At 37.4% G+C, this 13211-nt stretch overlaps 1 protein-coding gene across 5 annotated transcripts in view; it reads right to left on the reverse strand.

The window, feature by feature from the left end:
• FER (FER tyrosine kinase) overlaps nucleotides 1-13211 on the reverse strand; it is a 239676-nt gene that overhangs the window by 124715 nt on the left and 101750 nt on the right. For all 5 annotated transcript variants that reach the window (XM_072992471.2, XM_078386258.1, XM_078386257.1 and 2 more), the window contains one exon: nucleotides 5506-5628. In XM_072992471.2, coding sequence (XP_072848572.2) covers nucleotides 5506-5628 — 123 coding nt within the window. The remainder of the gene's footprint in view (nucleotides 1-5505; nucleotides 5629-13211) is intronic.

The following is a 13211-nucleotide window of genomic DNA, read 5'->3' on the forward strand; positions in this document are numbered from 1 at the left end:
TTCAGAATCACTCTGTATAGAGTACTGGGGACAAAGTATTACCTGAATAAGCCCCTTTTGACATCACAAACATTATTTCCTACACTGATGGATGAAATTATTTTTCTTTCATGGGAAAGGTTGATTTGATGCCTTTCTGGAACCCTGGGAACATCTCTTGAAATGAACGTAATAATTTACCTCAATATATTTCATTTTACATTTTTGAATTGGAGTACCTCACTGTTCAGCTCTATTGTATAATCAATGGGAACACAGGAGCAGGATAATAACAAAGGCTATTCACAACAATATCTTTGACAGGTTAAAAAGAAAGTCATTTCAAATAGGGGGAAAATCAGAAACCCTTCACTTTCCCAGCTCTGTTGTTTCCATTACATTATTTTACTTTCTGTATTAAAATTGGGCAGGGTATAATAATGTCCAATTCTTTGAAAAAGCAATCTAGCTAAGCTATGGTCAAGTACAGATTATGGGGTTCAAAGCTTTAAAGTTAGTGCGAAAGAGGGTTTTCCTAAAACCAAATCATTTATATATTATAGGTGGGCAAACATCTCATGTTTCTCCTTTTTGTTACATTTCTATATAGAATAATAAAGAAACATTCCTTCTTCCTCCGACATCCCTTTCTTCAAATCACTGCTATCTACTAATAAACTACTGTTTCTTAGTTGTAGCCACAGCTCCCTACCTGTTATACTGCCAATACATTTGGGTACAAGCATGCTGAAACCTGAGTACAAAATAATTGTTGCTTAGTCGTTAAGTCGTGTCCAACTTTTCATGACCCCATGGACCACAGCATGCCAGGCCCTCCTGTCTTCCACTGCCTCCCGGAGTTGGGTCAAAATCATGTTGGTAGCTTCGATGACACTGTCCAACCATCCCAGAGTTGGGTCAAATTCATGTTGGTCGCTTCGATGACACTATCTAATCATCTCGTCCTCTGTTGTCACCTTCTCCTCTTGCCTTCACATTTTCTCAACATCAGGGCCTCTTCCAGGGAGTCTTCTCTTCTCATCAGATGGCCAAAGTATTGGAGCCCCAGCTTCAGGATCTGTCCTTCCAGTGAGCACTCAGGGTTGATTTCCTTCAAAATGGATAGGTTTGTTCTCTTTGCAGTCCAAGGCACTCTCAAGAGTCTCCTCCAGCACCACAATTCAAAAACATCCATTCTTCAGCAGTCAGCCTTCTTTATGGTCCACCTCTCACTTCCATACATCGCTACTGGAAAGACCATAGCTTTGACTATGCAGACCTTTGTCAGCAAGGTGATGTCTCTGCTTTTTAAGATGCTGTCAAGGTTTGTCATTGCTTTCCTCCCAAGAAGCAGGCGTCTTTTAATTTCGGGGCTGCTGTCACCATCTGCTGTCACCATCATGCAGCCCAGGAAAGTAAAATCTGTCACTGCCTCCATATCTTCCCCTTCTATTTGCCAGGAGGTGATGGGATGAGTGGCCATGATCTTAGTTTTCTTGATGTTGAGCTTCAAACCATTTTTGCCCTCTCCTCTTTCACCCTCATTACGAGGTTCTTTAACTCCTCCTCACTTTCTGCCATCAGAGTGGTATCATCTGCATATCGGAGGTTATTGATATTTCTTTCGGCAATCTTAATTCCGGCTTGGGATTCATCCAGTCCTGCCTTTCGCATGATGTATTCTGAATATAAGTTAAATAAGCAGGGAGACAATACACAGGCTTGTCGTACTCCTTTACCAATTTTGAACCAATCGGTTGTCCCATATCCAGTTCTAACTGTTGCTTCCTGTCCCATATATAGGTTTCTCAGGAGATAGATAAGGTGGTCAGGCACTCACATATCTTTAAGAACTTGCCATAGTTTGCTGTGGTCCACACAGTCAAAGGCTTTTGCATAGTCAATGAAGCAGAAGTAGATGTTTTTCTGAAACTCTCTGGCTTTCTCCATAATCCAACGCATGTTAGCAATTTGGTCTCCAGTTCCTCTACAAAAGAGTACCATGGATTTAAACAGTGGTGCAGAAGAATACCCTTTAGCCTTTCTGGCAGACAGACATATTTGACATCCACTTTATACCAGATCAAACTCCTTCTCATCCAATTTTCTCCTGAGTTGCAGGGAGCCAACAAACGGATGTAAAAACTCATTCTCTCCACAACATGTAATTGCATTTTTATTGTTTTATTTTTTGTATTTAGATTGTTGTAAGCCGCCCAGAGACCTTTGGGTAGTACGGTCGGCATGTAAGTTAAATAAATAAATAACATAAAATAAAATAAATAAAATTACTTGATGAGAAAAAGTCACATGTGGGCAAGTCACATATAAGCAGTAGGGAAGGCAAGAAAGAATTTCAGTCATTAAAGATGTCCCCCTTCCATTCTCAGCTCCAAGGCTCCCAACAATAAAAGAGATTAATGTGGACCAATGTGGACCTGTAAGACCTGATGAAAGGAAGATGGAAATATTTGGTTTTTCAGAAAACTTCCCTGGTTGATAACATCATCAGCTTTACACTGCAGAACATACATGAACAGGATTTCAGCCAGTTCTATTGACTGAGTACTGCAAATATGTGATATATGCACACTATAGTTATATTGTTCTATTAATAAGAAATCACATAAATAAATAAATAAATAAATAAATAAATAAATAAATAAATAAATAAATAAATAAATAAATAAATAAGAAAAGATTCATGGTGTGTATTTTTAAAATCCCTCTGTATATCACTTTTGAATTTTTGTCAACCTTCTAATTGACATTGCATTTTGTGGCCATTTAAATTTCTTAGCATAGAGACTGTAGAACAGGACACAAGTTCTCAGTGGCATAATGATAATGACTCCCTTCAAGAACAAAGCAAAGGTAAATTGAACATTTCTTTAGCTAATAGTTTTTTTTGGCTTACGCAGTAAAATTAATTCCCGATTATCTCATGTAACTTCCTCTTACTAAGCAGGTCATCACAGAAACAGTTTTTTACAAAAGGAAGACTCAAGTACAAGTTGTTGCTTCATTGTTGTAAGGGGAAGAATGAAGATGGTGGCTGTAAAGAATTGATTTTAAACAAGTAATCAAATAGAAAATGTGTGGTATGCATTTCAGACAAACCCTCTGTGTCCTTTACTACTACTACTACTACTACTACTACTACTACTACTACTACTACTACTACTACTACTACTACTACTACTACTTCTTCTTCTTCTTCTTCTTCTTCTTCTTCTTCTTCTTATTATTATTATTATTATTGTTGTTGTTGTTGTTGTTGTTGTTGTTGTTGTTGTTGTTGTTGTTGTTGTTGTTGTTGTTGCATTTCTCTGAACATGGGACCCAAAGCGGCTCACAACTTTAAATTCACATTATTTATGTTTAAAAACATAATAAGTTAAGTATTAAAAGATAAATTAAACAATATATGCTTTAAAATACAACTAAAAAAATTAAAACATGAAAACATTAAAAAGATTAAAGTTATCTACTAAAATGAGTTTCAGGGATTCAGTTATAATTGTTAAAAGCCTTCCTGAAGAGATGGGTCTTTAGCTTTTTTTGAAAGGATAAAAGGGAAGGGGCCATCCTGATCTCCTGAGGGAGAGTGTTCCATAGCCAGGAGCTGCCACAGAGAAGGCCTTCTCCAGTGTCCCCACCAGCTGTGCTTTTGATGGCAATGGGACCAAGAGGAGGGCCTCCTTTGGTGATCTTAATTGCCAAGAAGGTGCATATAGGGAGATATGATCCTTCAGGTAGTCTGGACCCAAGCTGTATAGGGCTTTATAGGTATATGTAGCACATGCTTCCCAAGATAAATATTCTTGACCATAATTTACCTACTTGATAAATCTTCTTGGGCTATGGAAGGTAAGTTAATTAAAATAAATATTCCACTAGCAGAAAGTACAAAGAACAATATTCTTGGCAAATCAGCTGTTAATTACATTTTACTAGAAATCAAGCATATATGGAAATTTCACTATAGTTAAAACAGTAATTTAAAAAAAGACAGCTCTGTGAAAGACAAAAAATGAAAACCAACACATGAAGACAGAGACAGGGGAAAGATAACATTTGATTGTATTACTCCAAAAAGGACTAATGCCTTAATGTTTTTTAAAAGGCTAAATGATCCTTAATAAATAATTACATAGGGTATGTCTAGAACTGATTCAGCCAACAATGTAGCTTCACTACAATACTGTACAAAGATTTAGGTGGGATTATTAGCCATACCTGATCTTTGACACCTACTCTACCTATTTTCCTTTCTTATATTTCCCTCTCCATTATGTTCCCACTTAACATTCAGCCAAAAACTGGAGGCCTTCCTCCTTCTTTATGCAGGACAGCTTTCCATTGTTACTATTTGTATTCTACTGTGCAAAACATACACAAAGAGTCCTCATAAAGAAGAACAGCCATGCGTAAATCACTGTCGTTGATAAAGCAATAATGTGATGGGGGAGGGGGGAAGCCAGGCACCTACACACATGCTTCACAGCTTAAGCAGTATGTGCATATTATAAAATTGTCTCCCTCTACCAAAATATGTAATACACAATCTGAATTTGGTCTTAAAACAATATCACAACATATTTTGTTATCTATCTTTTACATTTATATCACACAATTAGTGCTCAAAGCCAACAAACAGCAGGTAAAATGAAAAAAAACACCACATAACCAACACACGATAGTAAAATCAGTAAAAATTATAAAGCCAACCACAAGTTAAAAATACTGCAGCATATAGAGAATAGTCATCAGTGTATCAGCTGATGGGGCTACAAGGTTGCAGGAATACAATTGCTTAAGCAATTTTGCTTGCTCTCTAAAAAGGAGAGACTCTCTGGCAAAAGAATCCAGAGTTTAGGAGAACTCTCTCTCTCCCTCTGATAAATATTTTTCAAATATTGTTGGGACAAAATGAAAGGTTTCGCCTGAAGTCAGGTAAACATGTTTGGCAGAATGCAAGGGGTTTTTTTTTGGGGGGGGGGGTACATAAGTGCCTCAGGCCACCACCAAAGCCTGTCCATTCATATTCAGGTCTAAATCCAGGAATTAAAAATTTGCACAGTCTGTGAATTTTAATGAATACATTTTAAACTATGTCAGCAGAAAACTTGTATATGGAGAGAAGTTTCCCTTTAAAAAGAGAAGAAAAGATAACACTAGGCATCTGTAATCTAACTTCACTGCAGAGAAAAAAACTTCTCTTCCCAGACCCAACCTCCTCAATTTCCTGACTTTCTAGATTTCAGATTAAGCAGCATGTAATGTCAGAAAACAGACAGTGAAGTAGTGCTACAGCTCACAATTCCAATCAGATATATTCAAACAAATGAATACCAGTTATGAAACACTGCAGCATGACAGGAACGAATGCGCAGGGATCTATCCAACCAATTACCAGAACTCTGTATTCCACAAAATGCCGAAACTCAAGGCAATTGAAAGAACCTTGTTAAAAGGAGTTAAGCAACCACATAGAATCCCACATCAAGTCTGTAATGCACATACCTTAACAACAGGATTCAGCAGAACAACCCCTGATTTCTTTGTAATCACTTGCTTCGTTGTGTAATGATGTTCTATCAGCTGAGGGATAGTCGGAAACCCTGTTCCTTCAAATCGATATTGATTCTGTAAGGAGAAAAAAAAATCCAATTGGAAACAAAAGTTAAACTAACCAACCGACTGCCACAACTAAGGAAATCTTTTATCATTGTTCTTAGCAAGTGAGCGGCCTTTTAAAATCCTCCGTACACAATAATAAGACCATGTTCTTCAGGTAACATCATTTATGAACTCTGAATTACAGTAAGATAATGTAACAAGGAACTAAACTAAATTTCAATCATTTGGGTTTCAAAACAAGTGATGTGTAAGGTACAATGAATTAACATTTCACTGAATTAACTGCCTATAAGCATTTTCCCTCTTGTAGGACAAAATGTTACAGAATGACACCTTTCAATATGAAGCTGATAAACAAGACTGTATTGTAAATAAAGTACAACATTTACATTGGCCTGCTTGAATGCACATACCCTAGCTTAGTAAAGCATGTTAGGAGCTGGGAATGAGTATCACTACCATAGGCTCCCTCCTCCTTTGTCAGTGCTCCAAATCTAGTTCGGGTGAAATCTAATTCCTTGTTAAATCCAAAATGGGGAACATTGGTTTAATGTCACTATGCGAACAAGGAGTTTAAAGAACATTCAACACCAAGTGCAAATTCTCAGCCTGTTAAACTATAGTTTACAAAAGGGAAATGCAGGCCCAAACTGGGCCAGCATGGAATTAACTTACAAGAAGCATTTCCACAGCACAAGATGAGAAAAAGTAATTACGGTTCTTCAGATGCTTGACTTTTGAATAAATGGAGATAAACTGCACCATCCCCTTTGAACAGAAAATGAAGTGCTAAAGAAGCGACTTTCCCTTCCTGGATGCACACTTTAACATGGTGGTGGGGCTTGAGTGAAGTTGAGAGCAATGCCATCTAGAGGTCAAACTCCTAAAAAAAGTCACCCAATGTGGAACCATCACAGTGAGGCATCAGACTAAAATGCATCCACATTCTTCAAAGGTAACAGCTGCATCAGCAGAAGAGAATGGGTTGTTTTAATGATGATGGTGGTGGCAGCTATTGGGCAGCAGTGGTAACTGAGGCGACAAAGGGTGGAGGAGGCAACGCAATGACACTCAAGATAACTTTTGTTAATACTGTGCAGAAGGTGGCAATGGTAAATCACTGAAGAACTTTTCTTAGCTTGAAAGTAGGAGGCAATGATAAACTACTGGTGAACTTTTATTACCTTGAAAACTGTATCTATTATGATACAGTTCAAAATGAAACATGAGATAGCGTTAGAAAATGAGACTCCCAGGTTAGAAAGCACTCAGTCAGCTGCTGGGAAGAGCAAAGGACAAGAAAGAATGGCATTGTTGCTAATGATGCAGTTGGATTAAAGTTGAAAAGACATCTAATGGCTGATGCCCACAGAAGTGAAATGAGAATCTGATGCTGTACAACACATATAACTGGAAAACAGAAGGTGAGGAGTATGGCACGAGGTAAACTGGAAATCATAAAGCAAAAAATGTAACATATAGAAATTGCAGTGCTTAAGGTCAGTGAACTAAAGTGGACTGGAACAGGGTATTTTAAAACAACTATAAAGTGTTCTACTCTGTGAATGACAAACTCTGAAGTAATGGGGAATCTATAATACTGAGGCAAGATGCAACACAGAAAGTTAGGGGCAATAATGCAAGGTCTGACCAAATAATATCAATCCCACACTGTGGAAAACCTATCAACATAACCATCACTCAAGGCTATGCTCCTAGTACAGATGCTGAAGAAGCTGAAATTGAAATGCAGTATTTTATGAAAGCATCCAGGAAGAAACTGATCACGCACCAAATGTTTATAATAACATGTGACTGGAATGCAAAAGTAGCAATGCAGAACTAAATGTTAGAGAATTTGGTCTAGGTGACAGATACAAAGCAGGAGAACAAGTCATCAAGTTCTACAAAGGCAATAATCTGTTTATTGTAAATACATGCTTCACACAACCAAACAGATAACTGGATAAATGGACATCACCAGATGGTCAATTTAGAAATCAAATAGACTATGTAAATGGAAGCGTAAAATGGAGAAACTGTATTTTCTCTGCCAAAACATGACCAGAAGATTGGGGTACTGATAATGAACTGCTAATATCCAACATTAGAATAAAGCTGAAAAAGAACTCTAAAAGATTCTCAGTGCCAAAATATAATTAATCAATATTTCTGATAAATTTAAAGTCCACATTACTAAACTGAACTGACTGTACACCAAAAGAACTATGGACTGAAACCGGAAAAATCATTAGGGAAGAATGTAAAAAGACAATTTCTGCAGTATGACGAAAATAAAAACCTAGATGGATGATGAAACAAACACTTAAAATTGTAAAAGGCAGGTGAGAAGCAAAAGCAAAAGGTAACAGAAGCAAAAGCAAAAGGTTCAGACCCCTAAATGCAACTTTTCAACAAGTATCACATAGAGACAAATAGAATCATTGCTAAAGCCAGTGCAAAGAAATACAGGAGAAGAACAAAAGGGGAAAACCAAGATATCTCTTCCATAAGATCCAAGAAACCAACAGGAAATTTAAGCCTAGATGAAGAACTAGGCAGCAATAACTCAAAACAACTTCTGATAAAAGTGAAAGAAGAAAGTACCAAATCAAGACTGCAGCTGAACATGAAAAAAAAAAAAACAAAGATCATGACTACAGAAGAATTATACAACTTTAATGTTGACAATGAAGAAACTGAAGTAGTTAAAGATTTTGTATACCTAGGTTCAATCATTGATCAAAATAAATACTGGAGCTAAGAAATCAGAAGATTTCTGAGACTTGGCAGCAATGAAGGCATTAGAAAAGATCATCAAATGTAACAATTTGTCACTATAGACCAAAATAATTTACATTCTTGTATGCCCAATCACTATGTATGGATGTGAAAGCTGGACAGTAAAGAAAGCTGACAGGAAAAAAATGATTCATTTAAAATATGGTGCTAGAAGAGAGCTTTGCAGATATTCTTGACTGCCAGAAAAGAGGTTTATCCTAGACCAAATCAAGCCTGAACTATCTCTGAAAGCAAAAAAGAATGAAACTGAGGTTTTCATACTTTGGACACATCATGAAAAGGCAAGACCCTCTGGAAAAGACAACAGTGCTGGAAAAGTTTTGAAGGCAACAGGAAAAGAGGAAGACCAAATTATGAGATGGGTTGGCTCCCTAAAGGAAACCAGAGGCTTGAGTTTGCAATTGAAGAGCAGGGCTGTTGAGAACTGGACCTTTTGGAGATTGTTCATTCAGAGGGTTGCATAAGTCAGAAGTGACTTTATGGCATGTAACAACAAGCAACTTTGGAAAGGCACTTAACATATACTTTAAAGCATTTCTAAATGTATAAACAACAAACTTTTAATGCTGCCCTGGATTCAATGCCTGAAACAGAAGAAGTGTTGAGGAAATGCCTGAAGTGTTGTCATTCCAGAGAATATTTGTTCTTTTAATCTAAATTTCTTATCTGAAAAAAAATTCTGGAATATATTTCCTCTAATACTGTACTGTGCTATTCCAACAAGATAGCAATGGACAATGTCAACATGTGGGCTTTACTAATCTGGGGATGTAATCAGATGGGACAGTTTTGTCTTTTATCTTTTCACGAACTGGAACAGCTGGGTAATAAGAGGAGTGAGATGTTTAATAGTGGAAACTCACAGTGGTGAGTAATAGGAAACTGGAAGATCAAAGTAACTGTGAACGCTTTCTTTTCCACCAAAATCTAAATCAAAAGTTGGGAGGGCGTCTCATATAGCTGCTTTCAGAACTCTCCACATGTCACACAAATTGTGAAAGAAAAATGTTAAAAGGGTCTCAAACAGGGGAAGTATGCCATTATATATACATAATATGCTTTTCACTGTGGCTCCCACCAAGCAGTACTACCTTTGACTGTTGTTGAAATGGTATACAATGCCAACATTTTGTGCTCAGCCAAGCTGTTCCACAGAGCGTTTCTTTGAACTTCATTCTTTTGCTCTGTGACATGCAGGCATGCCTAATGCACGCTGCACAAAATGAAATCAGCCGACGAAAACCTGTGTGTCACTGCTTTCAGGAGTTTTCTCAAGTCACACGAAGATGAATATTAGCAGTCCTTCAGAACTACAAACCTGACAGGAAATTAGGGTGACCAACTAGTTTCTACACCTACAAAGAACATAAGCTTAAGTCATATACCAGTTTTCATCAGGTTAAAAACAAAATAAAAGGAACTCCACACAGTATTTTGGCTGTGCAATCAGTGCAGCTTTGCAATACTGTTCTACTTTGGACTAGATTTTTGGGAAGTTTATTTAGAATCCAGCTCCCAGAGCAGGCCATGTTCTAGGCCAAAAAATATTTTTTTTTCAAGCTGTGTTTAGCACACGGTTGACCATGACAACAGGGACTCGTGACATTGGGTTCTTTTTTTTCTTTTTTTCCTTTCTCTCTGACAGCTTTTAAAAGAGTTAAATAGCAAGTAACTTGGAATCAGACTGCAGTATCGGGATTAAGGGAGTTGAAGTCCTTTGTCTTATATCATTTTCCCTACAAACACTCTACGTCCAAGGAAGCATAATAGCCATGGACATTTCAAGCTCTATCCTTCATCCCTCATCACACAATGCAACACATGGGGTGGTTTTGATGAGGAAAATGACAATGGGGACAATGTTAGCACCACAATCTCTGAACCAGCCTTCCATGCCCCATCCAATCATAATGGAATATAGCAGGAGACTGAATCCCACTATCACAATTAATTTGGTCCTTCCTTTGGAATAAACACTATCTCCTGCTTCCACTGGTAATCAAAATAAAAATCCCTACTTTTACACATTTGTAAGGAATGGAAAATGGGACGCTTTTACTGCTTAGATTTTGAGAAGTAATAATTCTAAGTTATTTTGAATCTGTGTTCTTCACCCTTGGAACTACTATAACAGATCCCATATTGATATCTCCAAAACTAAACAAAAGCTTAGTTATTCCAGCACTTTAGAATGTTCTACACATTCTTAAGCTTTCACCATCCTCCCCCAGTTTGACTTTATCCATTTCAAAATAATTGTATCTCAAAACACATGGATAAACTTTTAAACCGTATTTAGGAACACACAGAGCAATACTATTAATTCATCTCACACACAATGTTGTTGTTGCTGTTGTTGTTAATATAACCCCAAAGGACTTTTGCAATTCTTACTCCTCAGCTAGCATACCTATTTACAATTATGGCCCACAGCTGCACTAAAAATAATACTTGGAATCAGAAATGCAACACATAACACATTACCTCTAGCAATTTACAAACTCTTTCGGCTTCTCTAAAACCTTGAAATCGATTCATTTGATTACTTTATAGTATTTAAAATGCTGCTGTAATACTTTGAAAAAGTACAGAGATTTGAAAGATTCACCTGCCACAGGTTAACTCCAACATTTATCTGGCACTGTTTGAGCCTACATGTAAAAGAAAAATGAGTGAGAAAAAGACTGTTGCCAGACACATCCTGTGCACAACCAGTCCAATCATAGCTGAGCTTTGCCTTTAAAATCCATCACTCATTTGTATGATTAAATTCTTCAAAAACCATCCAGTTTATGAATGTGGGATATTGTGCTTCTATGCTACAATTCAAAACACCAGGAAAAGCCCTGATATTACTGCACAATATTATGCCCCCGTTACCAGCAGGAAAAAGGATCCTAAGCTTTACATAGCAAAGGGCAGCCTGAATGTTGATAGCACCAATGGCAGCAGCCTAGATGGTCTACACTACACTACAGGATACCCTCTTGGGTTCACTATCTTTCACACTTGTTGAAAAAACAGCCTTCACAGCTGCTTTGTGTTTGGGTGAGAAGTTATTATCTGATGATAAAAGGAATCGGCCTTGGTTTTTTTTTTCCCTTGCTTGGTATCACATTGTGAAAGGCAAACCTGTTCTATGCATGCGTGCTGATAAGCCTGTTGCACACAAGCCCAGTCTTACAACAAAGTGGTTGTTTTTTGCTTTTGAAAGGCCTTTTTGATTATCAAAATTTCAGCCCCTGCAGCCTGGATTCATTCAAAATTTAGAAAAGTAGGTGGGACCTACCATTCTGTTTCAAGACAAGCAAGATTGTCCTTTCAACTTATATTACCTATTTTAAAGGAATGGTGGCCCAGTCTCTTTGGAATTCCATTCCTCTGGATATATGCCAGGCCCCATCTCTCCCTATTTTTAGAATATGGGTAAAAGCAGAAGTGAATAGAGAGGCCTTTAAAAACATCTTGTCTCAGAGTTAGGTGTTTTTGTATTTCTTTCAGAACTTAATTTTCTGTCATCATTTGATTTTGTGGATATTGGTACACTTTTAGTAATCTGTTGTTTTCATTATTAGTTATATTATTTTGTTATTTTATGTTGACATAGAGGAGTGAAGGTATTTTTTGTAGATTCAATTCACTACACAGAGCAGTGAATTCTCACTAAGTCAGGCAGTATTTTAAAAAGTAAATATCAATCAATCTAGGGAGGCTTAGACTCACTTATTCCTGCATGGGAAATTGGGGTGGGGGGCAGATATACTTTTTAAAAAATCATAGCTCAAACATACTTTGCCCAAACTTCCTTGAATTTGGTGTGGATCAACAGCAGACTGTAACACCTGTGCCAAAGCTGGTGCTGATCTGAAGTGCAATTTCAAAGTTATACATTTTTGTTTGGTCATATTCCAAAAGATCTCCTTTATGGAGAATTAGTGCAAGGAAAGTGCCCCAGAAGGAGACCACAGCTGCAATACAAGAATATCCACAAGCAGGATCTGAAGATCTTAGGAATGGACCTCAATAGAGGGGAAAATTTGACATCTGAGTGTTCAGCCTGGAGGCAGGTGGTGCATCATGGCCTCTCCCATTTTGAAGAGACACTTGTCCAGCAGGCAGAGGCAAAGAGGCAGTCCAGAAACTAGCAAAATCAGGGAGCTATTCGCCTTCTCAGCCAGACTATACGCTGTTCAAACTCAGCAAAATGCCTGTATCAATCTCCTGTACTGTACTATATTCCACTCTCTTAATCAAGTTTAACAGCAGGAGGCGGGAATGAAAAATAATGAAAAACTAAAAGTAATGTTCTTGTAAAACAGCCTGAAGTCTAAGTCAACATCCAAGAAATCCTTTAACATCCTTGAAACTGTCAATAATGTGCAAAAGAGAATGCCACATCCCAGCCCTTATCTCAGCTTCAAGTCTTCTCTTATTAAAAACCACAAAATCCATTCTAATAATTAGTCTCCATCTTTTCCCAACATGGAAGGGGCAGGTTTGTTGAAGCCAAGATCTATTCTCTGTTTGACAGGCAGCTTGAGGTTGTCTCCTAAGGAAACACCGCCAAAGTGGGAAGGAGCGCGGCCAAAGCTGCTATCTAGTTAGCTACTTACTTTGTTTAAAACAGCTACTGTTAAATAATGAAATTGTTTATTTGTTTGTTAAATAATGAAATTATTTGTTTATTTATTTCCTTAAATTAAATAAAAATCAGTAACTCCCAACTCCAAACACAGAAGCAACAGGATTCCAGACATCTTGGTAAGAATGATGAAAGACAAATCATT

The sequence above is a fragment of the Pogona vitticeps genome, chromosome 2 (assembly GCF_051106095.1).
Source record: "Pogona vitticeps strain Pit_001003342236 chromosome 2, PviZW2.1, whole genome shotgun sequence".
NCBI classification, from domain to species: domain Eukaryota; kingdom Metazoa; phylum Chordata; class Lepidosauria; order Squamata; family Agamidae; genus Pogona; species Pogona vitticeps.